We start from the raw sequence: 24211 nt of genomic DNA, 5'->3' as shown, positions 1-24211 counted from the left end.
CTCATTTTTCTCCAGCCAAATCAGCCTCCTTTCTGTTTTTTGAATAGGACAGGTACATTCTTGCCTCAGTGCCTTTGCACCAGCTTTTTGTGGGTAGAGTTGGGTCTGGAACAGTCGTCCTTCAGATAAACTCCTAATTCACACCTTCTTTCAAAGTTTTGCCCAGTTGTCATTTTCATTGAGGCCTGGCCTTACCACCTTAAAAATGCAGCCTCTTCCACCCACTCCCAAGTTTCCTTACCCTGATCTGTTTTTTCTCCATAGCACTTATTTTCTAACATGCTATTTTTTTTTTTTTAAGGAAGATTGGCCCTATGCTAACATCTGTTGCCAATCTTCCTCTTTTTCTTTTTTCGCCTGAAAGCCCCAGTACATAGCTGTGTATCATAGTTGTAGAGTTGTAGCTCTTCTATGTGGGACACCACCTGAGCATGGCCTCATGAGCCACGGTGAGTAGGTCCGCACCCGGGATCTGAACCCTGGGCTGCCTAAGCAGAAGGCTCGAACTTAACCACTGCACCACTGGGCTGGCCCCCTAACATGCTATTTAATTTACTCATTTGTTATGCATATTCTTTATTGTATGTCTCTCTTACTAGAATGTAAACTGGTAAGGGCAGGGTTTGGGTTTTTGTTTGTTTTGGGGGTTTTTTGGTCTCTTGTTCATTAATGTAGCTCCATTGCCTAGAATAGAGCGTGACACTGAGCATTCAATAAATATTCATTGAATTAAATAACAGGAACCTAAGGCTTAGCATTTTAAAAAATTTGTGAAAGGCAGGTTCCACAGCTAGAGTAACTCGTATCTCTCTGTTGTTTTCTTTCCTGCTGTGATATGTTGCTGTGTAACGTTGTAAGCTATAATTATAACCCAGGTTTTCTGATTCTTCACAGGGTTGATTAACACATATTTATATAAGACTGTAAGCACATATTTATATGACTGTAAGCTTAGAACTTAACTACTCTTCACATTTTCTCATTTAACTTTACAGTATTGCAGAGCAATTGGGTGGCACTTGTAAATTTTTATAATGCATATATACTTTGATCCCACACTTCTAATTCCTAAGAATTTCTTCTATAGAAACATTTCTCACTAGTGTATAAATTTGCTCACTGACTTGGAGGTTCATTACAGTATTACCTAAAAGAGCAAAACAAAATGCTGATGACCTCAATATTCAACAAAAGAGGAGTATTTAAATAAGTTATGGTGCATCCTTACTATGGAATACACTGCAGGCATTAAAAAAAGGAATGGGAGGAATTTGAATATACTGACCTGGAAGACGTATTTTTGATAGATTGTTAAATAATGACAAATGTAGAACATAAATAGTACAATTCCATTTTTTTAAAAAAGATTGTATACACATACTTATTGTTTTCAAGAATCCTCGGTTTTTTTAAGCTTTAGCTCTTTATATTCTGATTGAGATTAAGTTGATGATATCAATCAATAATGATTTTTAAATGAAAATAGGTAAATGAGTAGAATTTGAAAGTAAGCAAAAGTAAAAGGTCCCTTCAACCATACCCTCCACTGCTTCTACCTAGTATTACATTTATAGACAAAATAGAAAGTTTGTCATTAGCAAAGAACTGACTCCAAGGAAATGTTTATTGAGTGTATATTCACTCTATTTAATTAATTCATAGACTAATTTTCTTTCAGGTTCAGTCTGGGGCCAACGTTCTAATTTGTGGTCCAAATGGCTGTGGGAAGAGTTCACTTTTCCGTGTTCTTGGTGAAGTAAGTACAAGTTGACCTGAAAATTTTGCAGTTTTATTTTGCCATATAATCTACCACATTGTGAAATTTACAACTGCTCCTCGCCTCCCCACCTTCCTTTTATAGTTATGGCCTCTTTTTGGAGGACGCCTAACTAAACCTGAGAGAGGAAAGTTATTTTATGTTCCTCAGGTAAGACTTTGAGTTATTTTGTAATCTTTGGTTTAAAGATCTTTCTATTTATTTTCTGAGAATTCACTTCTAATGATTTTTGCTCTACTACTATCAGAGACCTTATATGACCCTAGGAACACTTCGAGACCAAGTGATATATCCAGATGGAAGAGACGATCAGAAAAGGAAAGGGATATCTGACCTAGTAAGGAAATGTTTATATCCTAGACCTACTGAAATACTCTGTTTCAGATTCTTTATCTTAATCAGTTAAGTATTTTAAGTGCCAGGTAGTTTATCCTAACTTGTAAAGCCATCTAAAGATTTGTCATTAATTATAACTTTCCAAGTTGAGGTAGTATGTTAACTACTTTGCTTAACTGTGACTGGTTGAGTGTTGGACCTTGTCTTTACACTGTTGTTTGTTTTCTCCTTGCCCTCATCCTTTAATTACATGCAATAGTTTTATTCTCTTTAAGCTACTAGATATATTTTGTCAAAGTTAGTGTAGAAAGCAAGTAAAGGGTTCAGGGCTACCTTTGTGCCACATTCTTTTGTGAAATTTGCCTTTTTAATTGCTATTGGCAATAGAATTGTAGTGATTCTAGTTTAAAAAATAAAGCGAGATAGAGAATGTTGGTTTGTAGTAAGCTTGATTTCATCTGTAATCATTTTGCTGAAAGGTACTGAAGGAATACTTAGATAATGTCCAGTTGGGTCATATCCTTGAACGTGAAGGAGGCTGGGACAGTGTTCAGGATTGGATGGATGTTCTCAGTGGTGGAGAAAAGCAAAGAATGGCGGTAAGTATACTCTGAAGACATTGCACCACAGTGCAACTGGTGCATAAAGCTGCGCTTAGAGCCCAGCGTTTTTGACTTATTTTGATTAATCAAGGCACACAGTTTTATTGTAATCTTTTTATTCAGCAATTGTTATAGTATGGATTAGTTTAAATGATAATAATAGTGCTTAAAAATGTATAACTTTGTGTTATATGTGTAAGTTTGGAATTTGAAAAATTCACAAATTTTCCTGTGAAAGGAAAAGCTGCAGATCCAATTATATACCATAAATCCTTTTTTCTAAAAGTTGAGGAAACTTTGTAGCATAGTGATCTTGGGATATATGGTAATCCAGGTTGGGTTACAAGGTCTCTTTCAGTATCTTTTCCCTGTAGACATCTCTTTACCTTACTCAGATAGTTTTCTCTGTAGTAGCTGAAGGTATTAGAGATGATCAACTCTAATTTTGTTATCATTTTGTTCTTTATTCTGTTCTTGCCCTTTCCTTCTACCATTATATGTATCCTTCAGGGCTCAGTATCTACTACTAACGTTATTTAGAATTTTAAAATTTTCCTAGTATAAAGAAGCATTTGAAAGGAACTATTTTAATTTTATGATTGACTAAACTTATTCCTAATCAAACATGACTACAAAATGCTACATATTAAGGGTGGTACTCTGCTAAGAGGGATAACTTTCAAAGAGTCATTTTCTAACTATATATACCATAGTTTGAGCAGATCCGTAGGAATTGGTTTTTCCAGAGGCTTGACCTGGTGGAAATTAGAGAAAACCGTAGCCAAGGAAAGACAGCAAAGGAAATGGCTGATTGCAGCATTGCTTACTCATTATCTTCAGGTTATATTCTACCTTTTTGTTGCCTCCTTTTCCTTGATTTTGCATGTTGTTTTTCCCAAAATCATACCCATTCTATATGAATTTAATATCAACCTAATATTGTGATTTGTCTGGCTAGTGCTGCAACATGAGATTAATCTAGAGTTAAGAATGAATCATAAACAAAAGAAAAGAGAGATGTCAGTCATACTTAAGATGGAAATTATGCTGAAAGGGTGAGAATTTGAATAGAGCATTTGATAGGGCATTTCTGGAATCAATTTAGAAGATGACTTTAGAAATAACTGTAAATCAGGAGAACAAATTTAAATTCCTGTACTGTGACTCAAAGAAGATGGAAGGAAAAGTCAAGACTCACAAGTGGACACAATGGAAGCTCAGAGAAAGAAAAATAAATGTGCTTATTTAAGGAATCCTATGTGTGTGGTATAAAGGTACAGAGGGGATAGTTTTTATTTGAAGATAAGAGGTTCAAGGGCGTGCCTAGAGGAGTGAGAGGATGTCTTGGAATAGTAAGGGAGTGGGGGAAGGAATCCTGTAAAACCAGATGAGCCGTGATGGAGTTGTTTGGTAAACGGAGGAAGCTCACCCAGGACACTGCTGCATACCAAGCCGTTGACGGGGTGTGTTCTGTACAGGCCAGTGTTTGGGGAATTGAATATTAAGTTTAAAAGAGAGCATATCATTTTGCTATTTTCAAAGGGTTTGGAGGGAGAGAGCAAAGGCTAATGCAACAAATATTAACATTAATGAAGTTGAGTGAAGAGTATACATGTGTTCATTTTACTGTTCTTTCAGTTTTTTGTAGGATAGAAAATTTTCAAAGTAAAAAGGTGAGGGATGAGAAGACATAATTTTTTATAAATTATGAAAGTTTATAAATTATAAAAATTATAATTTTTAGGAAGAACAGACTTGAAAGGTCTATCCACCTAAAACAGTGAATCTATAAGAGTGAAGATTGGTGTAAAACAAATGAACCAAAGGAACTTTTGGGTAAGGAGAGTCAAGATTTGAATGTGAAGGAATGGAATAATACTATTGAATAAAGGGAGGTCTGGTGAACACATTTCTAAAAGTTTCTTGAAAAAAGTCAGTGTAAATGCAGGAAAATAAGATTATTATTCTGTTTTTTAATGGTGAAAAAACTTATTTACGGTATGATTTCCACAGACTTCAGTATCAGGTGAGAATCGACTCTGCACAAGGCACTGAGCCAGGTGCCTGCCCTTATAGTCTATTTAGGAGATAGATATTCTCAACTAGCTGTAAAGAAGGCAGTCTTCAGTTATAGCTATTCAGAAAGTGAATGGGATAATGATGAGGGAAAGATTGGTTTGAATGGCAGATCCTATTTAATTCTTCCAGCAGCTCTGTGAAGTAAGGTACAGACAAGGGAAAGACGTGGAGAGCCTAGACGGCTTACTAATTCCACACAGCTACGGCGATCCAAGGGCAGGTCAGAACTCTTGCTCTTGACCAGACGGTGTACAGCCTTCCACGTGAAGGTGCACTGTCTATCCAGTTCTCTCCTCGCGTTGTCCCTTGAAGTCTCAAGTGACGTTTCCCTCCATTGCACCCATTTGGGCCCAGCCACCATCAGCCAGGTTGCTCCACCTAATGTCATCAGTTGGGGTGTCTTATGTCTCTGACCAATGCTTATCTTTCCCACTCCACTATCTGCTCTGCCTATTTAGCAACAGGTGTTCTTATTTTGAATTATGAAGTATGTATGATAAAAAAGTTGGAATATTTATAAAGTATAAAGAAGGGCCAAAATCCCCTTAGCAGAGATACCACTGTCATAAAATTTTTAGGTTTTTTTAATCCATTTTTATAAATCTTTTTCTTTTACCTAATTGGCAACTTATCCCACTTCTTCAAGATCTTCACTGAGATCTCTTGAATATTGATCCCTCTCTTTTCTTATAATTGATCACTCCCCTCCCGACTCTGCCTCCTTTCCTGTCCAGTACAGACTTAATCATCCAGGGCCTGGCTTGGGGCCTAGCACACAGGAGGTACTCAGGAGATGTTTCTTAAAGGAATGAACAATGGTCCCTTCCCCTTTACTTCCTTTTCCACTGTTTGCTTCCTCATGTTACCTAAACCCCAAACCAAGAGCAATTGTTTGCCTTGGCATTTCTGTACATAGACTTCTGAGCACAGCTGAAAAAATCAGAGTGGTATGATGTGGTGCCACCACACTTTCTGGGTTTCCAATCATACAGGGGCTCGCAGCATGGCTTGGCCATCATTTTACTTATTTTTGCCCCTCTCGATGAGAATCATTTAAAAACTACCAACCTCAGGCCTTCTACCTCATTACCTACTCTATATTCTCAGCAGAATAACTCATCTCCTGCTTCTTGAAGAAAAAAGAGAAGCTGTTGTTTCAGTTAAGTGATGGGTAATTTTTGTTGAGTGCTTTATAGATGATAGACAATGTGCTAAGCACTTTAGACGGGTTATCTCCTTTAATTCTCACAACAGTCCTGTGATAAGAAGTGTGAATACCCCATTTTACAGAGGAAATTGAACCGTAGTACAGTTAAGTAGCCTGCCAACCAAAGACAGCTAGTAATAGTTAAAACTGGTGGTGTGGGATAGGGGGAGGCTTGTCAAGCTCAGGCAGCAGTGTGACCACAGTGTTCATATAGCTACTCACTGTACAGTCTTCTTGTAGTGTGTTCTCAAGTAGCTGACAGCATAGTGGGAGAGAGAGACATGATGAGAAAATTTCCACATGATGTGGTAAGTGTGGTGATGAAGGTAGGCAACGAGTTCTGTGGTAACACAGGGGAGGGACATCTGTGGAATGCCTTCAGATATCCACTCTTCTTTATTAACTTGGTGCTGGGCTGTCCTGACCTCCCTACGTCCACTATCTGTGGAGGGTATGTCATCCTTCCTCTTGAGAAAGGCTAAATGTCTTCAGCTGTGGTTTTGGACCCTCTCTCCTCTGACTTTTTCACATCGCTTTCCTTCAGTTATACACACACACACTCCTATATTTAATCTCTTCTAGTCCTTCTCTTTCAGAAGACATTTTCAGGTCTCTCTGATCCAAAAAACAAACTCTGCCTTAACCAGAGGTCCCCTGTAGTCTGTACCTTTCATTCTCTGCACACCTGAACTTCTTGATGGTCTATACTTGCTGCTTCTCCTTTCTTACGTCATACAAATAGATATAAACCCCAAGAAAGCTATTTATATGTTTTAGTCATTCATTTATCAAATATTTGAATGTTTCTTATATACAATTATTGGGTGCATAGTAAAGATTAAAATGGAGTCTCTACTTATGTGAGTGTTACAGCCTAGGGGAGTAGACAAAGGAACATACAGTTCACATACATGCAGTGCTGCAGAGGTATTACAGAGGGACCCACTGGGATTGAGGAGGTCAGGGTAGGTTTGTCTGAGGAGCTGATGTTAAGAGAAATTTGAAAGATGCAAGAAGCAGAGTAAGGCGTTTGAGACATAGGAAAGTGACGTGTGCCAAGCCTCTAAGGCCTAAGACACCTTGTATCCTGGTAGTTGAGAGAAGGCGATGTTGGCTAGATGTTGAGATTAGAGAGTGAGTAGGAATAAGATGTGCAGAGCCTTGTAGGCCATGGTGAGAAGTTTGAGGTTTATTCTAAGTGAAATGGGAAGTTGTTGAAGGGTTTTAAGCAGAAGAATGAAGTTCTCTGATTTACATTTCTGAAAGATTCTCTCTGGTTACATGGAGAATGGATTGGAGAGGAGCAAAAGAGGAAGTAGGAGGCTGTTTGTGGTCATCCAGGCAGGAGATTGTTCTGGGCTAAGGGCTGATTGTGGAGACGGGGGAAAGGGAGTGGACTGCAAAGTTCACACGACCTACTTGAATGGGCTAAAAATGAGGGGGTGGGGGTGAAAGGGAGGAGAAGGGAAAGATCAAGGCGGACTCATGGCTTTCTAACTTGAGCAGCTGTCTGATAGTGTCATTTTCTGAAGTGTTTAAGGTTAGGGGGAATGGATGAATGGGTTTTAAGGGGAAAATCTAGAAAATCCACTTAAGTTTTAGATTTTTTTTGTGTGTGTGTGAGGAAGATCAGCCCTGAGCTAACATCCATGCCCATCCTCCTCTTTTTGCTGAGCAAGACCAGTTCTGAGCTAACATCTATTGCCAATCCTCCTCCTCCTTTTTTTTTTTTTTTCCTTTTTCTCCCCAAAGCCCCAGTAGATAGTTGTATGTCATAGTTGCACCTCTTGCTAGTTGCTGTATGTGGGATGTGGCCTCAGCATGGCCTGACAAGCCGTGCGTCGGTGTGCGCCTGAGATTTGAACCCGGGCCACCAGTAGCGGAGTGCGTGCACTTAACCGCTAAGCCACAGGGCCGGCCCCCTGAGTTTTAGATTTTTAAAGTCTGAGAGGCCTATGAGATATCCCAAGTAGAAAGATCAAATAGGCATTTTTATATATCAATCTGGAAATTAAAAGAGAAGTGTAGGCAAGAGATGTATATTGGGAGTTTATAAATGTAAATAATATTTGAAATAATGAGATTCCATGAGATCACTCAGAGCTATACAATATAGGCAAAAGAGAAGAGGACCTAGGAATTAGCCCTGAGGAACCCCAACATTTAATGGTCAAGTGGAAGAGAAAATGCTGGAAAAGAAACTGAGAAAGCAGCCTAGGAAGTAGAAGGAAACTTAAGACCATGGTTTCACTTCCACTTTCTCCAGGAGGGAGTGGTCATCTGAGTTGAATGTTTTAGAGAAGATAAATTGGGTAAGGATAGAAAAGTGTCATTGGTCTTGCAACATGGAAATCATTGTTAGGGACAGATGACAGATTGGATCTTTTAGACAAAGGATCAGAATAAAGAATTCCCAGCGCTGGCCCAGTGGCGTAGCCGTTAAGTTTTCATGTTCTGCTTCGGCAGCCCAGAGTTCCCCGGTTTGGATCCTGGATGCAGGCCTACTCACCGCTCATCAAGCCATGCTGAGGCGGTGTCCCATATAGAAGAGCTACAACTCTACAACTATGATACACAACTATATACTGGGGCTTTGGGGAGAAAAAGAAAAGAATTCCCATAAAATAAAATACATATGGAAAATAAACATGAGAAAATGTTCAGCATTCCTATTAAGCAAAGAAATGTAAGCTATAACAATCTAGATGTTAATTTTTACTTATAAAATTAGCCAAGGCTTTAAAAAGTGAGCACACCCAGTACTGACCACAGGGAGATAAAACAGGTGCACTCAAAAATTATTGGTAGGAATATTAATTGTCAACTTAATATTAATTGTTATTACTTAAGCAACAGAATGTTTAAAAATAGACACAGTTTTGCCCCTGAGCCATCTATAGTCTGAATTCTGATTTGATTAAAATATGTACCCTTAAATCTTATTTAAAGAATTTTCTTTATTGTTAGTTTAAAACTCAACTTCATCTCACATCAGTCTTAAAAGTTTTGTTTTACTCTTAATATTTCTCGTGTGTTACATTTTCCCCTTTGTTCAGGAAGACAATAAAAACAATTAGGTTTATTTATGTTGTTTCTATTTCTGGGAAGTAGACTTTTTGAGTTAGAATAATTTTCATACTTGCTTTACAAGACTGTAAACACATATTTAATTTAATCTATTTTGGCTTATTTATTTCTTTTTATGCTTCAGATGGCAAGATTATTTTATCATAAGCCCCAGTTTGCCATTTTGGATGAATGCACCAGTGCAGTGAGTGTGGATGTGGAAGGCTACATTTACAGCCATTGTCGGGAGGTAAGTGGGACAGGGTCTCAGTTTGAGGGTCCACGTTCCCCTTCCTGGTTTACTCTGTGTCCAACCAAAATCTACCCAAAGAGAAGATTCTGAGTTATTAAGTAACAAAATTACTATCAAAGGATGATATCTCACTTTAATAAAGATTTTAAACTGATAATTAGTAGAGCTCAATTACAGCTCCAAAACCAATATAAATTTACAAATTAAGTACAGACAAAACACAATTTCAAATTTGCAGCTTTAAAGAGACCTATGACACTGTTTTGCTGGAACTAAACTACTGGCTTGGGATTTAATTATGGAAAAATATAATCTGAGGTCCAGATCTTATATTTTGAATTTTGCTTATGTGTTTTGACTTAAGTAATTCTATTATAAAGAATGCAGTCAAGTTGAGATCTAATCCAAATTATTCTAGAATCATGAAAAGAGAAAAAATATATGAAGTGAGCTTTCAAAAATCAGATAAGGGTTGTACCATTGAAATGTATGTTTTATTAATCACTGATAATATGCTAATTTTGTCATGCAGTTGCTAACCAATTTGAGAACCTTTCCACACGGCAGCCAAACTTATGACAACATTACAAGTTTTAAGTGATATTACCTTAAGTTATCACTTGGTACTAGCAGAAGTATAGACACAAACTTGGGCACTGAAATCTCGTGGTATAAGTAATACAGAATGTACTTATGCTAATTTTTAAAGAATTATCAAAATAAAAATAAAATTTAGAACTTATGGAAATTTCCTTGATATGTATCTGTCAGCCTTGAGAGATTCATTTTGGGAAACAGTGATCTAGAGCAGGGTTTCTCAATCTCATCACTATTGACATTTTGGGCTGGATAATTCTTAGTCGTGGGGGGCTGTCCTCTGCATTGTAGGATGTTTGGCAGCATCTCTGACCTCTGCCTATGAGATGCCAGTAACACTCTCAGCTGTGACAATCAAAAATGTCTCCAGACGTTGCCAAATGTCCCCTATGGGACAAAAACACTGACCCCCCACCCCCACCCCAGTTGAGAACCACTGATGCAGAGCAACTACAGTTGTATCAAGTAGTGTTTTTTTTTTAAATCTGAAGTATGGCTCTATAAACCATTATTCACAGTCTAAAATCCAGTAAGCTTTTAAAATTGAAAGATTTTTCATTATTTTGTTAGCAGGCTCACTGGGTAGCCAAACCTGGCCTGAACTAACAGAAGATATTTAAACTCTTTTATTTGTCTCAATGTTGATGTCCATGTGTGTTGCTGCAGAAATGTTCATGTGTTTAATTACAGAATTCTGCCCCAGGACCCCCTGGGAGTGGTAAATACTGCTTTTCCAAAATCTGAATCCCAAAGCACATTCCAAAACAAGGGTTTCCAATAGAGGATTATGACCTTGTATTTGAAAAACAAATTGACTGTAGACAGTACTATATTGATTTAATTTTCCTGATTTTGACCTTTTACTATTTTTACCATCCTTATATTCTTTTCACAATAAGATAGAAGATGTGCTAGGATATATGTTTTCTGCCCCAAACAAAATAATACACTTTATGCTAGTACCTGTTAGTTTTGTTTTGTTTTGTTTAAAGACTTTATAGATACCTGTTAGTTTTTATTACATGATTGATGGCCTGTGCTTTGCGTTACCTTGAACATTTGGCATCAGGCGTAATTTTTTCTTTGACATTGATTTTTTTTTTATAATTTTATTTATTTATTTATTTTTTCCCCCAAAGCCCCAGTAGATAGTTGTATGTCATAGCACATCCTTCTAGTTGCTGTATATGGGACACAAGCTCAGCATGGCTGGAGAAGCAGTGCGTCGGTGCGAACCTGGGATCTGAACCTGGGCCGCCAGTAGCGGAGCGTGCGCACTTAACCGCTAAGCCACGGGGCCGGCCCTCTTTGACATTGATTTTTAACGATAGCTACTGAAGGCAGTCATCTCGAACAGCTTAAAATAGATACTCTAGTTTAATTTGTGGCTCTGTGTTACTTATATAAACCTTAATCATTTTCTTTGTATTAGGTTGGCATCACCCTCTTCACTGTGTCACATAGAAAGTCTCTCTGGAAACACCATGAGGTTTGTATTTCTTACATTGAATGGTGCAACGAAAGTTTATTTTATTTAAATGTGTGAATTCAGGTGATTATGGTTTTAGATTTCTTAGTGTATTTTCCCTTATAAACATACACCTTAAGGACAGGTAATTCTATTTCAGTTTTATAAAATAAATTAGGGTTTTCTTGTATATTATTGTAGTTTTCAGTTTTAAAAGCTACAATATGTATAAACAATCCCTAGTTATATATGAGAGGTATTAGAGAATGAGTTAGTGGTTCTCCGGTTTTATAAATGACTACTGACTAATAATTGACTAAAATTTGCATAATCTTATCACAACTCTGGCTAAGTAAACTTTTTCTTACCTTCCCATATTGACAGAAGGGGAAAGAGTCTTAAAAAGGATTAAGTGGCAAAAAGTTTAGGGACATTTTCAGTGGAGATCAGGACTGCCAGGGGAACTGAACAGTGTCAGCCATTCCTCCTTGCGCTGTAGTCGAGTAGCATTCGTGAGGTGGGCACTGCATTTTACAAGGACACTGCCGTGAGGTTGCACCGGCACGGGTGTCGTCTTCATTCCAGTGCTCCTTCAGTGCCGTTCTCTGATGGCAGGTCTTTTCAGCTCTTAATGTAAAATCAACAAACCCTGAAAATAAACCCACTTTAATTCATTTTATTTTCTTTCCTTCTTTTTTTCTTTCCCCTTCTGTCTTTCCTTCCTTCTCTTCTTTCCTTCCTTTTTTTTCCCCCTAAATGATACAGAAATTTTAGATAAAAGAAAGGGTTTGAGAAAAATTGGAACAATGGTGGGTATTGTGTCCCATAAAATACACATCTGATTGAGCACCTGTTTTGCCAAGTCCTGGGCTAAGTGTCATGTGGGATCCAAAGTACCTTCTTAACCCTCAAGAACCTTATGGTTTAAATGATAGGGTACAAGTGATAAAATGAGGAGCGTGGGATTTGAAGTCAGTAAACCTGGGTTCAGGCACCACTGCTTCTGGCCTCAGTTGCTTCCTTCATATAGTAGTTATTGATCCTTGCCTGTCTGTCTCAGATGACCATGAGGACCAAAGAGGCAGCCTATATGAAAGCACTTAATGAAGTGTAATGACGTTCTCTATAGCTGTGTGACTTTTAAAGATAATTTTTATGTCTTATGGCATATTGTCCATTTTTCATGAATTTAATGAGAAATTAAATAACTGGAAATCAAAGCAGTTTAAAATACATCCAAGCGTTTGTGTTTTGTCAGAAGTTCATGAACATTACAGCCATAGGACAGTGAGAGGACTTGGGTTTCACCTCCCCTCCTCTTCAGGTGGTGTAGGCAGGTAGCAAAATCACCATCAGGCCAGTATGTGAAGGAGGGGTGACACAAAGAATTGCAGTGACAGAGGCCAGAATAGCTAAGAAATAACAATGTAGAAAATGGAAAAACAAAAGTCTTTCTGTAAATAAAAAACCACTAACTGAAACAGGCTTTGTGACTGCTGTCCTAAGTGTTTTCATGGGGTGGGATATATTGGCACACTACATAGCTCTTTTCCTCCTGTGCTGAATCCAAAACCAAACAAACAAAAAGCCTTAAGTTAGCGGTTCCGTGCTGACCTAGGAAACCAGCTAAATTAGGAAGTATATTCAAGGCTGCCCTTGTGAACGGGCTTCCACTCAGTGCAGTTCGACCTACTGGTACCTCAGCCTTGGTTGTGGAGTTGTAGAAGCCTTCTAATTTGTGGGATGCTTGTAGATGTGGTTTCTTTAAAATAATGAGGAAGTCTGATGTGTTAGTTCTCATAAAGGGAAGTACTCTGTCCACTCTAAGCAGAGTTATATTATTGCTGTTTTTAAAAAGAGCAGACTACTTCATTTAGTCTTACCTTGGAGAACTGTATGCATTTCTGAGTATAAACTTTTGAAGGTTTTAGTGGCTTAAAATAATTATTTCTGATCATTCTTGTATAAAAACCTCTACTTAAATTCCTTACAAAAGGAAATGCTCTTATGTTTCCCACTTCTTTCCCATAGTACTACCTGCATATGGACGGCAGAGGGAATTATGAATTCAAACAGATAACAGAAGATACAGTTGAGTTTGGCTCTTAGAATCGGAGAACTGTATACTCTTCAATGAAATAATTAGAGTACACTTAGAAATACAAAGTACGTTGTAAGATCAAGTTCAGCTTGTTTTTTTTTAAACAAAAGCAACAAATGAACTAGATATAAAATAATCGAGAACAAGTTGTTAAAACGTTTAATATTATATAGGATATTGCTAATTGTGTATATGTTGATTTAATTATTAATATGTACTAAGAATGTCCTTATTCTTGTGGTTAAAAACCTGCCTAAATTAAATTGGGCTTAAATCAGTGTAACCTGATTCATCCTGGGATGTTAACCATTTGAAGTCAGCTAATTTGACTTTTATGGCTCTATCTTTTCCTTCAATGAAGAACCCTATTTAAAACTGGGGTCATCACTTGTCCTGTTCTAATGAGATTGTCTTGAATTTCATTTTCTTTTGCCCCATGATAATGGGAAATGAACAAATCACATTTGTACATCACAAAGATGTACAACATAATTGCATAATAGCATTTATTACACAGTGGCAGATTTCTTTAGCTGCCACAATTATACTCATTCCTTGTATATGTCGTGGGGTACAGTTGACTCCAGGAGAGCCATTTGAATTTTCTTTGGCTAAATAATAAATGTGCCCCTCTCAATCTGCAGTATTGATTTGTTCTGAGGGTTCTTTGTGGTGATGTCACAAAAGTATATGTGCCATCTTGCTTACAAGGGGTGGTTACTACGTTTCACACCTGATCTTCCCAGTGGTTGGGATATTAAAATACAGAGTCCTGACGTGTCAAGGTCCTACAAAATTGTTAGCTTTTTGGAAAAATTGGATGGATTTTGTATATTAGAAGCCCATTCATTAGAAGTGTGGTGGTTACATGGTGTTAGACTCCCAGTGAGCCTGAGGAATGCACTACATGAAGTAATGCACTGAGTATGCAGTGTTATCACTCTCTTTGACCATGATTTCATGTTTGAAAAATATGTTATAAAATTATTATGCACAGGTGAATTATGTTTCCTAGGCACTGGTTTATCTCTGTAAATCTTTAGTAACTTTTTTATATTTGAGGTATTATGTTGGAAAGAGAAATCGATTTCACCTCACCAAACCACCATTAATGACTGTATTATTTGTACAGGGAGAACTGAAACTGAATACTATTAATAAGCTAGATATGAAATCAGTTTTATCAAACTGGAGTTCAGAAAGGGGCATTTTATGTTCTTGTTTCTGCGTAAGTGGTTTTGTTTTTTTGCAGAATTAATTATAAGAATCACCGGCTACCGAAGTAAAATTTGATGTACTGATTCCATGATATGTAACATTCAATTTTTATCACTTCTCTTTAGCAAACTTGTATACTTACTTATTTTCTGTTCAGATTAAAAAAAAAAAAATCAGATATCCTATACAGTCTTTGCTTGTTCTTTTTATTTTGGTATCTAAATACTAGGTAGTTCATACAGTCCTGACTTGAAAAACACAAAAAGAAACATTCAGAAAGCCCTTATAGCACCCAGAGTCTCTTTTTTTAAAAAGTTTTGTCAAATGTAGCTTTAATAGAATGGACTTCTTTTTTAGAAAAGCCAGATGAAACCTTCAGTGTACCTCACAAATGCTACCAAATAGCCAGGACACCTTAAAGGAGGTTATCAGTCCTGGGAAGGATTTTATGGCATGGGGAAGTTTGAGATTTTCAGATTTCTGGAAGTATCCTGATCTACTATCTAAGTTACCCTAAATCTACTAATAGAAGTATTCTCCTGGCTGCCTCCCAGTTGTTTCTGTAATGGATTCTTGCCATCAAAAAAACTATTTTGTTTTTTTTTTTCTTTATTTTTTCTTCCTTTTTTACTTTAACAAATATTAAAATGCCTCACTATTTGAGGCATAGAGGAAGTTCTTTCTGGGGAGTCACAGTGTATATTAATATAATGATGGTTCTGAGAAGGCCTACAATAAAGAAATCCAGGGTTTCTAAAACATGATTGACCATGGAACATCTTTATCCACATAATTCCTATTAGCATCCTCCATAGACTGTGCTGGGAAATGGCAGTTTAATTTGAAGAATAAGGAATAAGAACTTTCATCCATGAGCCAGCACACTGCTTACCAAGTATGTCACTCTGTGTTCTAATACCAAGCTTTACTTTCTATATAAAGAGAAAATAGGGATGTAAACAAGTAGAGTTGTTTGCTCTGCATTAATAGAATAGAACATATGCAGGGTTTGCCTCTGTCAGGGAGGCAAAATTTTACCTCTGCCCTCTTAGGGTTTTTGGCTGGGCCTGAGAATTAAATTGGCATAAGACAGATTAACAGGAGAAAAGCATATAAGTTTATTGAAGTTTTATGTGACATGGAACCCCTCATAAGGAATAAAGGCCCAAAGAAGTGGCAAAACCTAAAGGCTTTTATACTAGGTTGAACAGAGAGAGGCAGTTGTGGAAAAGTGAACTATATGGGGAGGCTAAAGGAAGATAAGATTTTTTTTTTTTTTTGTGAGGAAGATTAGCCCTGAGCTAACATCCAATGCCAGTCCTCTTTTTGCTGAGGAAGACTGGCCCTGGGCTAACATCCGTGCCTGTCTTCCTCTACTTTATATGGGACGCCAACACAGCATGGGTTGACAAGCGGTGCATCGGTGCATGCCTCGGATCCGAACCTGAGAACCCCGGGCCACCAAAGCGGAGCGCGCACACTTAACCACCTTGCCACTGGGCTGGCCCCAAGAATTGTTTTAATAAGGTTTGTATGGAATTCTCTCAGTCTCAACATCCTGTCCTTGGTGATGAGAATGTTACTTTCCTTCTAGTGTAGAGAGTACCTCTTCCATATGGGGCTTTCATCTCCTGTTTTCAGGAAGGGCAAAGGGGAGACTCAGAGCACCCTTCTTGCACTTGCTGTTTAAGTCCCTTTAGCTTAAAATAGTCACTATACCAAAGCATATTTTGGGATGCTATATCCTGCCACCCTTCACCTTTTCTCCTCTCATTTGGCTTAAAACTGTGGTGAGGGCTGGCCTGATGGTGTAGTGGTTGAGTTTGCCCACTCCGCTTCGGCGGCCTGGGGTTTGCGGGTTCAGATCCCAGGCGTGGGCCTACACAAAACTCGTCAAGCCATGCTGTGGTGGTGTTCCACATGCAAAATAGAGGAAGATGGGCACAGGTGTTAGCACAGCAACCATCTTCCTCAAGCAGAAAGAGGTTGGGAACACATGTTAGCTCAGGGCCAGTGGTCCTCACCAAAAAAAAAAACTGGTGAAATTTCCTTCTATAATTTTTTAACTTTTAAACTTGCTGTTTAAAACTATGGTTTGCCTAAAAGCAGAGTGAATTTACTTCTATCAGACAGACTTTAGCATTGTTAGTGTAGGAAACTGTTTACCTTTTTACCTACATCAGTAATTTTTCCTTTGTGAAGAACTGACATTCTGACCTATAAGCATATCATATGCTTGTCACTTTAAAAAAAATCTAGTACCAAAAATTACTGAAAAACAGTGCCCTCCCCACCCACTAGGGGCAACCATTTTTAACTTCTAATTGTTTTGTGGTAATTACTTTTTATTTTTTAAACTATGCTGTATAGCTCTTTCTTGATTTATCAATTTTACACATTCCTTACTGCCCATATTCCTACCACATCTTCTACATATAATTAAATCATTCAAAATATTTGTAAAATTTTTGCAGAAAAGTCCATAAACCTTAATCTCCATGTGTTTTTAGAAAGTGTGCATGCTCATTACCAGCCCTCAAATCAAGAAATAGAACATTGTCACACCTCAAAGGCTGGCTTCATATCGTCTTCCAATTATTAGCCCCTACAAGCCGCTACTCTGACTTCTATCATATAAGTTATTTTGCCTGGTTTTGAACTTTATATATATATTTTTAGATTTTATATATATTTTATGTATATTATATATTATATTTTATATGTGTATATATATATATATTACTCTTGTCCACGGCTTCTTTGCTTCAACTTTGTGAGACTGACTGACCCATGGTGGATGAGGCAATAGTTCCTTCACTTTTCTTGCTGTGTAATGTTTAATTCTATGAATAGACCATACTTGATTCATCTTACTATTGGTGGGCATTGGGTTTCCTGTTTGGAGCTATTATGAATAGTCCTTAAAAGCATTCTTATGTGTGTCTTTTGGAATGGAATGTGTCCATCTTTGTCATGTACTGCCACGCTGTTCTCCAAAGTAGTTACACCATCTTTACATTCCCACCATGAGTGTATGAGAATTGCAGTTTCCCAGTCCTTGCCAATACTTGGCGTTGTCAGTATTTTCTTTTTAATTTTATTTTTATTTACGTATGTTTAGCCATCAGCAGTAAATCACTGTGGTTTCATTTTGCGTTTCGCTGATCAGTAATGAGGTTGAACTCATTTCATGTTTATTGGCCATTTGGATATCCTCTTGTTTTAAAGTGGTCATTTAAATCTTCAGGCCCACTTTTATAAATTGTCCTATTGTTATTATGGAGATTTTCCTGTATTCTGCATTTGAGTCCTTTATTAGATAAATGTTCTAATATCAAACAAAGCAGACTTTAAGACAATGAGCATTTCTAAAAATTAAGAGGGGTATTTCATAATGACAAAAGGATTCATCCAACAATAACAACAAAAAAAACTCATAAATACTTGAACACAATTAACCAGCTTGACCTAATTGACATGCACCCAGCAACCGCAGAATTCTTCCAATCACTGAACATGATAGACCCCTCCACTTATTTAAGCCTTTAAAATTTCTATCAGTAATATTTTGTAGTGTTATGTGCAGAAATCTTTCATTTGCTTTATTGCTAGGCATTTGATGTTTGTTGATTCTAGTATAAATTGTATCTATTTAACATTTCATTTTCTGATTGTTGCTACTGAATAGAAATGCAGTTAATTTTTGTATATTGATCTTTGCGACAGATTGTATTTTCCAGGGATGGTCCCTTGAATATATATCTCATCCCACATGCTCTTTACAGTGTGGTATCACCATCCTCCATGGAGAGGTGAGGTCTACAGTCCCTCCCCTTGAACCTGCAAACCTTTGTAACTTCTTGTGGTAAGTTCGAGGACTTGAGGGGTGATCAAGGAGGGGAGACCGATTACGTGAGGCAGTAACACACTTTATCTGGGCGACACTTGGACAGGATTGCATGAGATGGGAAGTCTCTCCCACGGACATAGGCTCAGCACACGTGAAAACTGACAGAACTCAGGAAAAATTCGTTCCAGAGATGGTTGCATGGGACCACCACCCATTAGGGGAATAGGACAAGGGGACTCCTGGTGGGAAAGGGGAAATCAGAGGGGCTCATGTGTCCAGGAAATGTCTCTCAGCAGCAGTGGCCCCGAAGGGCAACAGTGGTTTGGGGCCTTTCATAGCTACAGGGTTGTTTTATCTATGGTTATCGGATGTTCAATGCAGTTTCAAGGGGCATGTGAAGTAGGTAGGCTCTAATTGGCTAAAAATATGTATTTGGGGACTATATTTAAAGTAATTGGATGTGTGAGGATTTGGCATCAGTGGGCTTTGGGCTAAATTAGCCTGCTGTGAAGAAGTCAACATGGGGCCATTATAGGCGAATATGGAGGATCTATCTCTGGCCCATTTATAGAATACTTCTGCAGCCAACAGAATGCAGCGGAAGTTCTAGTTAAATCGTTTTAAGGTAACAATCAGTGTATGCTTTCTGAGGAATGTATAATATTGTTCACTGCAGAGCCAAGTAGAGAACTGTGTTCCTTTCTTACTGTCTTTTCCCTCTAGTCTCTGGTGGCCTTCCTTTTTTTTTGTTTTACCTTGCTCTATCTGCCATACTTATCATAACAGATAGTAATCCTTAATTGTTTCTGTTGTGCTGCTATATCAATGTTCTATTACTTTCTGGAGATGTTCCTCCCAGGGTCTTCTGTCCTCTTTCACTCTGGTTCTGTAGGCTGGCTGAACTGTCAACCTGACACTGAGCTCTCCCACGTTGGAGCCCATGTCTTCGCCTGTTTGAGGTTTACTCTCCTATTTAGTGGAACATGTCCTACTGTAGCTTCCTGGGTAAGGGTGCATGGGAAGAAAATTCTTTGGAGTCTAGCGTGTCTAAAGATATTCTTATTCTGTTATACTTGGTGAGAGGTTCAGCTGGAATACTGAATTTAAGCTAAAGATTATTGTCCCTTAAATTTTTTCTGTGGTCATTGTCCTCTTATATTTTTCTTATATCCAGTTTGCTGTTGAATAGTTCGGTATTCTGATTCTTATTCCTTTGCATGCGACGACTTCTACTTTTTCTCCTCTCTCCCTCTCTGTTTCTCTGCCTCTCTGTATATCTCTCACTATCTTCCTCTCTGCCTCAAGAATATCCTCTGCCATATCTGGCAAGTCCTAGTGCCTGGGTCTCTCAGGAGCTCTATGAAGGCAAATTAATCTCCCCTTTTCCTCCCTAACCTGTTAATTTCCTCTCCCCTTTTCTCTTTGCCCCTATGGATTTAAACTTTTTAAGTTTACTCAGTATCCTGTCAGTAGGCTCTTGGGAAAGAACAGAGAAACATGTGTTTCATCTTTAACTGGAAGTCCATAAAGACTTTTTGAAGTCCCTATTGTCATTTTTTTTTTTCACAAAAGATTGCTTATCTTAGCAATACAAAAGATATTTAAGAAAACTCAAAATGAATAATTGGGCCATGATTCTGGGATGTTCTTTAGAGCATCATATTTCCAGTGATTATGTAGAGCAGATTCATGATGTTTAATTTCTTAGAACTTTCTTGGGTAAAGCTCCTTTTGCTAGTTCTTAGATTGGAAGAGCAAGCTCTGTGATCTGGTCGTTCTGGTTCTTGAAAAATGCTTTTTAAAGCATTAACAATCATCCTATATAAAAAATAGCTAGAGCCAATACTGTAAAAGCTGTCTTTTTAAAAAAAGATAGATTTTAAAGATAAATTAATTGGCCCAACTCTTTATTTAGTCAAAGCCTTTCTGCCAAATGGCTTTGACCTTGGGATGCTTGAGGCAACACAAAACTCTGAATTTTGTCAAACACACATTTGTTTCTGGCATTATCCTGTGCCCAGTGATGTGAGCATTCCCTCTTCCTGGAACACTTCTCACACATTCTCCTCTCCCTGCACCCCTTTGCCTGGTTAACTGTGTCCTTCAGCTGAGATTTTAGATTCGCTCTTCCAAGTCCAGGTTAGGTGGCCCCACAAGTTCCCCAAACCCACTACACTTTCCTTATCATAATATTTGTGTTCTATCATCATTACGTGTTTGAAATTTTACCCTGCAAATACGTGAGCTCCTCAAGAGCTGAGGTTATACCTGGCGTATTTTAATCAAATCCATAATGCCTGGCACATAGTAGGTGCTTAGTATTAGAGTAAATTAATGAATAAATGAGTGAATTTAAATGCATAATCAGGGCCGGCCCCGTGGCTTGGTGGTTGGGTGAGCGCGCTCCACTGCTGGCGACCCGAGTTCGGATCCCGGGCTCCCACCGGCGCGCTGCTTCTCCGGCCATGCTGAGGCCGCGTCCCACATACAGCAACTAGAAGGATGTGCAGCTATGACACACAACTATCTACTGGGGCTTTGGGGGGAAAAAATAAATAAAATAAAATCTTAAATGCATAATCATGGCTCTTGCCAAGGACATTGCGATCTAGAGAAGGGCTATGAAGGTAAAGACCTAGTCTATACAATGTTAAGGGTCATAAGAAGGAGTTGTAAGATGTAGTAAGGAGGTGGCAGGAGTGCACGGGGAATGTGGGGGAGGAAAGCTCCTGGGTGAGACCCAGGAAGTACTATCAACTGTCTTGAAGGATAAGTAGGAAGAAGCAGGGCACATGAATCGGTGCAATTGAGGCAGGAGAGCTTCTAGTCTTTAAAAAGCTGTGGATCAAGGCAGAGGTCATCCGAATGTTGCCTTTGGGAAATGTGTAATATTTGCAATATGATCATGGCTCTGCTTTTACTTTTGGCGTGGATTAATAACTTGCTGATATTTAAGTTTCATAAATGGTATCTCCTCATCAAGGCTGAGTAGTTCTATCCATTGGTGAGGTGTCTGTTTCCCTTCTCCACCCTCCACCCCTCCCCTGCCTTTGGGAAATCAAGAATAGTGGGCTACATGGTTGGGGAAAGCACAGAGAGCAGAGCTTCTCAGACTTCTGTGTGTACGGATCACCTGGAAAATGCAGATTCTGATTCAGTAGGTTTGGGGTGAGGTTCAAGAATTTCCATCTCTAACTAGTTCTCAAATGATGCTAAAGCTGCTGTCCCCAGAGCGTACTCTAAGTATCAGGGACTGGGGTGGGAGCTCTGAATGTGGGCTAAAGAGACTGTCACAGGCAGAGCTGCAGCAACTTGGAGAAGGTTCTCTGGTTCAATGACTCCGGCCACCCCTCCCCCTATGTTCCTTTTTTCTTAATCGTTTACAGGTGTTTTGGTTTTTATTTATGATTCCTTTACTTCTTGTATAATCCAGTCTATGAACATTCTGGTCAAGTTGTTAGTCCTTCTCAGAAACTGAAGATGGCACCAGAATCTTAGTCATAAAGGACGCTTCCAGTCCCAAATGCTGTTATGCAAGGGAAGAGCATTTTCCTGCCCCTCTGAATGTTACATTTCTTATTCTCTGGCCTGATTTTTGCTCAGAGAAGACAAGTTACTTTACAGATGGAGCATAGTTTTTCGGTGGTTTTTGAAAATCAGGCTGGATAAAGATTGTTATGTCCAGAACCTTTTTCTTAAAGCTTTTTTTAGAATCCTATTTTAAAAGTTTGTTAAGTTTTGTATATTCAAGATGAATTACAATTTCTGTTTAAAATACCTGATTTTTTTTTTCAGTATTTTCATTTCCCCCAGAGAAAGAGTTTTCTTTTTAAGTGCTTAATTACTGATGCTCTATCTAATAACGCATAATCATGGAATTTAGGCTAAAAAGGGCTGAAGAGCTTTAGACAAATTAGCTCGCTTGACAAAAGAGAAAACAGGCTTCCCGATTTTGCTTAACTTCCCTTAAAAGAGTTTCTGTTCTTGGAACAAAAAACATCCTAACAGACCTGTATGTGACAAACCCTCTTCCAGGGAGTGTGTGGTCTACAGACGGAGGATCTTGTCTATGCTTTATGTGTTCTTAATTTGATTTTAAGCCTCAGCAGGCTGCGTTCTGACCTCTCCAAGGGCTAGGAATGCCCCATTTGGGTCAATAGCCACTCCCAGCCTCTCACTGCAATAAATAATAGATGAAGCCAGTGGTTCTCAAACTTTATTGGGCATTAGAGTCACTTGAAGGGCTTCCTGTTAAAACACAGATTGCTAATTCAGTAAATATGAGGTCAAGGTTATGAATTTGCTTTTCTAACAAGCTCTCAGATGATGCCGATGCTGCTGGTCTGGGGACCACACTTTGAGAACCATTGGGTTAAGCTAACATTGGAACAAAGCAAGGGTTTAGAAGTATCCAGGAAAATCAAAATTTCTTCAGGGAATCAGATATGCACACAAGATTTAATCTTTGCCACCATGCAGACAGCTTCTCCTTAAAAGGAAATAGCCTGGCTTAGTTGTTCATAGGGGGACAAAAGAGGATATTAAAAATATGGACAAGTGGAAACCCAGGCGTGGAGCAAAGTGTAAACAGGATAAGCAGGGAACATAAGAAAGGCCCGGGGTCTGCCCTGCAGAGTGGCCGACCAGCATGTAGTTGGATTTAGGAAAGAGAAGGCTCCTCTTCCTCCTTCCCACCAAACCCCTCACAGCCACTGATGAGGGAAAGTCCACCATTACTCTTTTGTTCTGAGAGTATGACTCTTGGTAAGATATTATTATGCATCATTGACACTTGAATGTGAGTGATTTTTACGTCCTTTCTTTAGTTGGATTGGTGGAATGATATCCTTTGAAATATCAACCTATGCTTTTTTCCCTGGCATGTCCTCTGACCCTTGACCCTTCTACCCATTCAGTCAGTCCACAGTTCTGTGATCACTGTCTCAAGAAGGAATATGGCAGCTGAAAGCAGAGAAGAGTGGTCTCCTTTGATTCAAGACAGTCTGAACAGACAGGACTAGTGCACAGACAACAGGTTTAAAAGAAAACATGGCAACAAGTAAGAGGAGGGCTTCCCCACCCCAGCCTACCACCCTCCGACTAGGAAAGGATTTCCCAAGCTGGAGGGAGAGGCTAGTCAGAGGGGAAGTGGAGGGACCGGGAGGGCAGAAACAGTGGTAGTGGCAGTGGTGACTTGGACACAACTCCAGGGAAAAAGCAGAATGTTTTCCGGGGAATCACCAAATTGCTTGGGGTGGTTTCTGCCAACTGTTGGAAAGGGAGCCTAAATTAAAAATTAAATCAAGTGTTAGAAAATGAAGAAAGCTACAATTATTGTGTATATGGGCTATGTACTGCTATTTACACCGCTACACGGGCTGGTGTGTGGGAGGGCAAGAAGACACATGGCTCAGGAGAAGGGAGTAAGGGCTAAATAGCGAGGGACTGGGCAGGCGGCCTGGTGTCTTGACATGAGTACAGCCGTGTTTGGCCGTTCCATTGACCTATAGCCACCAGCACACAAAGAAATATAAAAAGCTGCTTTCTGTGTGGTGGGAACTGGCCCTTCTCCCATGGAGAGAGTTGCAAGTTGTAACATCTCAAGGCTCTTTGGGCATCATAGCACGGGACGGACTGGCCATCTGTGCCGAGCTGGG

At 38.7% G+C, this 24211-nt stretch overlaps 1 protein-coding gene across 4 annotated transcripts in view; it reads left to right on the top strand.

Moving 5' to 3' along the window:
* ABCD3 (ATP binding cassette subfamily D member 3) overlaps window positions 1–14889 on the top strand; it is a 75013-nt gene extending 60124 nt beyond the window's left edge. For 3 of the 4 annotated variants that reach the window (XM_087447089.1, XM_004420815.3, XM_087447093.1), the window contains exons 17-23: window positions 1679–1756; window positions 1862–1927; window positions 2025–2114; window positions 2593–2712; window positions 9213–9317; window positions 11350–11406; window positions 13417–14889. In XM_087447089.1, the coding sequence (XP_087303215.1) occupies window positions 1679–1756; window positions 1862–1927; window positions 2025–2114; window positions 2593–2712; window positions 9213–9317; window positions 11350–11406; window positions 13417–13494 (594 nt within the window). In that variant the 3' untranslated portion in view covers window positions 13495–14889. Of the gene's footprint in view, window positions 1–1678; window positions 1757–1861; window positions 1928–2024; window positions 2115–2592; window positions 2713–4459; window positions 6264–9212; window positions 9318–11349; window positions 11407–13416 lie in introns of those variants that run through there. The other variant, XM_087447099.1, reaches the window with a different exon arrangement.
* Window positions 14890–24211: the final 9322 nt, after the last annotated feature.

The sequence above is a fragment of the Ceratotherium simum genome, chromosome 2, assembly GCF_057802395.1.
Source record: "Ceratotherium simum simum isolate JZ-2026a chromosome 2, ASM5780239v1, whole genome shotgun sequence".
Taxonomy (NCBI): Eukaryota; Metazoa; Chordata; class Mammalia; order Perissodactyla; family Rhinocerotidae; genus Ceratotherium; species Ceratotherium simum.
This window is presented reverse-complemented; position numbering and strand designations above follow the sequence as displayed.